Source organism: Nansenia antarctica (genome assembly GCF_963989245.1).
Source record: "Nansenia antarctica genome assembly, chromosome: 10".
NCBI classification, from domain to species: domain Eukaryota; kingdom Metazoa; phylum Chordata; class Actinopteri; order Argentiniformes; family Microstomatidae; genus Nansenia; species Nansenia antarctica.
The window spans coordinates 28675356-28677855 of NC_137680.1; the positions used below are offsets into that span (position 1 = coordinate 28675356).

At 49.6% G+C, this 2500-nt stretch overlaps 1 protein-coding gene across 1 annotated transcript in view; it reads right to left on the reverse strand.

The window, feature by feature from the left end:
- Window positions 1-1758: 1758 nt before the first annotated feature.
- The window catches only part of nr2f5 (nuclear receptor subfamily 2, group F, member 5), a gene marked incomplete at both ends in the record, with an annotated part of 16508 nt that continues 15766 nt past the window's right edge, over window positions 1759-2500 (reverse strand). Inside the window, one exon of the mRNA XM_080541334.1 lies at window positions 1759-2078. Within this exon, the coding sequence (XP_080397460.1) occupies window positions 1759-2078 (320 nt within the window). The remainder of the gene's footprint in view (window positions 2079-2500) is intronic.

Here is a 2500-nt window from a genome sequence, read left to right on the forward strand (position 1 = left end):
ACAATTGTCACTTTAACTGAGGTCTTGAACGTTAGTGATACGCTTGCCTAGTATCCTGCTCGATAGGACTTTACTGTAATTGAGGTGGCCTACCCTATATATGACAGTGTTATGTTATATAGAGGACATAATGCCTGTTATAACAGGTAACAGTAGATTATGGCACAGTCATAAAATAGATGCTCAGTGACAAATCTTGTTCTAAGGCAAGTACAGTTAATTTTCGAATGCTTCTTGATTTAAACACTTAGAATGCTCCATAACAATCGCCAACAATCATAGAGATACTTTGAACTGACATAACCTGTCCTGGCAGGTGTCATGTCATTGCTATGACAGTATTATGTAGGTGTTATGAGGGGCCACTTGAATGTTATTCTGCTTTGAAACAGTAACAGGAGGAACAACGTTGCTCAAAAAACACTATGTGCCCTGTAGTTTCTGTACTGATACTTCAAAATGGCGACTGACAACTGAGAGAATCTACCAGTGCTGTGTTTTGGCGGGAGTGAGTGGTAGTGAACAAGTGTGGGTTCTGGCTAGTTTCACAAGTGCCTATTCTTTTCTTTTTTTTCCCACTCCCTCTGAGACCTAAATACAAAGGAAAAAGTCCAATTAATAGACAAACCGAAAAAAAAAAGTAATTGTTTCGTCACCGACACTAACACAAAAATATTCCAAACAATGAATATGCACGTTCCGCTTTGGCACAGGCTGCTGTGTGTTGCCCTCTGTGAGGCGTGTTTGTCTGTTTGTCTTCCTGCTATCGGCTTGTCTGTCTGCCTGCCTGTCTGTCTGTCTGTCTGTCCCCCCACCCTTGAACCTGAGCTATCCCCATCATCCCCCTTTCACTGTGGACATCTATGAGTCAATGACATACATATGGACACAATCATGAGTTTTCTCTCATTATAAACAGTGCTAATACACACACAATAAACATGTCTTCTGAAAAAGTCCAAGGACATTTTGGCATTTGTTGTTTTTAATGGCTTCTGGTTTGTCTCTTTATCTCTCTCTCTCTCTTTTTTTTTTTTTTCAAATACAAATCGGTTCATAAAACCTTATGCCTGGCGTTGTCGGTCAAGCAGTTCTATCGGCAAAGCCCTTGCTCTGAGATCGTCGTACTGCGGAGATTCATGGATGCATTCCCCATAGAACGCAAGAACAGTATCGACGTTAGAGCGACTGCATCGTGAGTGGCCGCCACCAGTTTCCAGTCCGAGACAGACAACGATGTGTCTTCAACGACGTGAGTCCAACAGAACCTGCCAGCGAACGCCACAAATACCCGGTTCACCAGCCGGCCCGTCTTGTGTCATCTCTCAAACGTGGGCGGGGCCAACGCGGGAAGCTGGACCACCAAACTGGCCACCAAGTTATGTCTCTCTATTGGCCGTGGTCCCCTGGAGAAGAGGCGTGTGAATGGCTGGAGGGGTGAATGGAGGGAGGGGGAAGGGGAAGGGGGAGGGGGAGGGGGAGGGGTACGTGAGGTGTAATCTGCTGGTCCAGTCTGTTTTTTTGTTTTTTGGGGCGGAATGATATAGTAGCTGATGGATGACGACGACGACAATTGAGAAGTTGAACAGAGGAGGGAGGGAGGGAGGCAAGGAAGGATAGAGGGAGGGAGGGGAGAAGGACGGGGCTGACGGAAGGGAAGCAGGATGGTGACGTGATCAGAAGAAGAAACGGAGGTCTGATTCCAAAGGGGGATTCCTCTCGTCTCCGGCGTGAGTCTCCTCTCCTCTACCTCTCTCCTCAGGGCCCGTTCTCATTGTAGTGGAGGGAGATGGGCCGGTCCCTCTGGACCGTGGGCATGTAGGGCCAGTTGTAGCTGGAGCCGGACAGCAGCATGTCGCGCAGGAGGGTCTCGATGGGGGTCTTGCCCACCAGGCGCACGAAGAAGAGCTGCTCGATGACCGGGGACGAGACGATGCGCAGCGAGGGAAGCCGGAGGAGCAGGCGGCCGAAGCGGTTGGGCTGGCTGGGGTACTGGTTCCTCACGTACTCCTCCAGGGCGCACTGGGACTTCTCCTGGATGCTCTCCACGTGAGCCACGTCCGACAGGCCCATGGCGTCTGAGGGAGGAAGGGAGGGAGGGGGGCGGGAGGGGGGGGAGAGAGAGGAGGGGGAGAACGGATTAGTTGAATGTCTAGTCAATTCGAGTGCAAACTCCTCTTTATGAGCTGAGAGAGGGAGGGAGGAAGGGAGGTGGGGGGGAGAGAGAGAGAGAGGAGGGGGTGAACAGATCAGTTGGAATCTCCTGTTTTACGACCCGCTGTCACATCGCAAAGGTATCTGAGTCGTCTGAACCAGGAAGAGAGGGAGGAAGAGAAAACTGAGACGGGATGAGACACAAGTTAGCCCTATATCCTATATCCTATATCCTTCTCCACTGTCATACGGCACAGGGTTTCAGTGTAACAAGAAGTAATTGATGTTTGAAGAAGGAGGAAGAGAGGGAACGATATAGAGAAAAAAGGTGAAATGGGATGGGTGA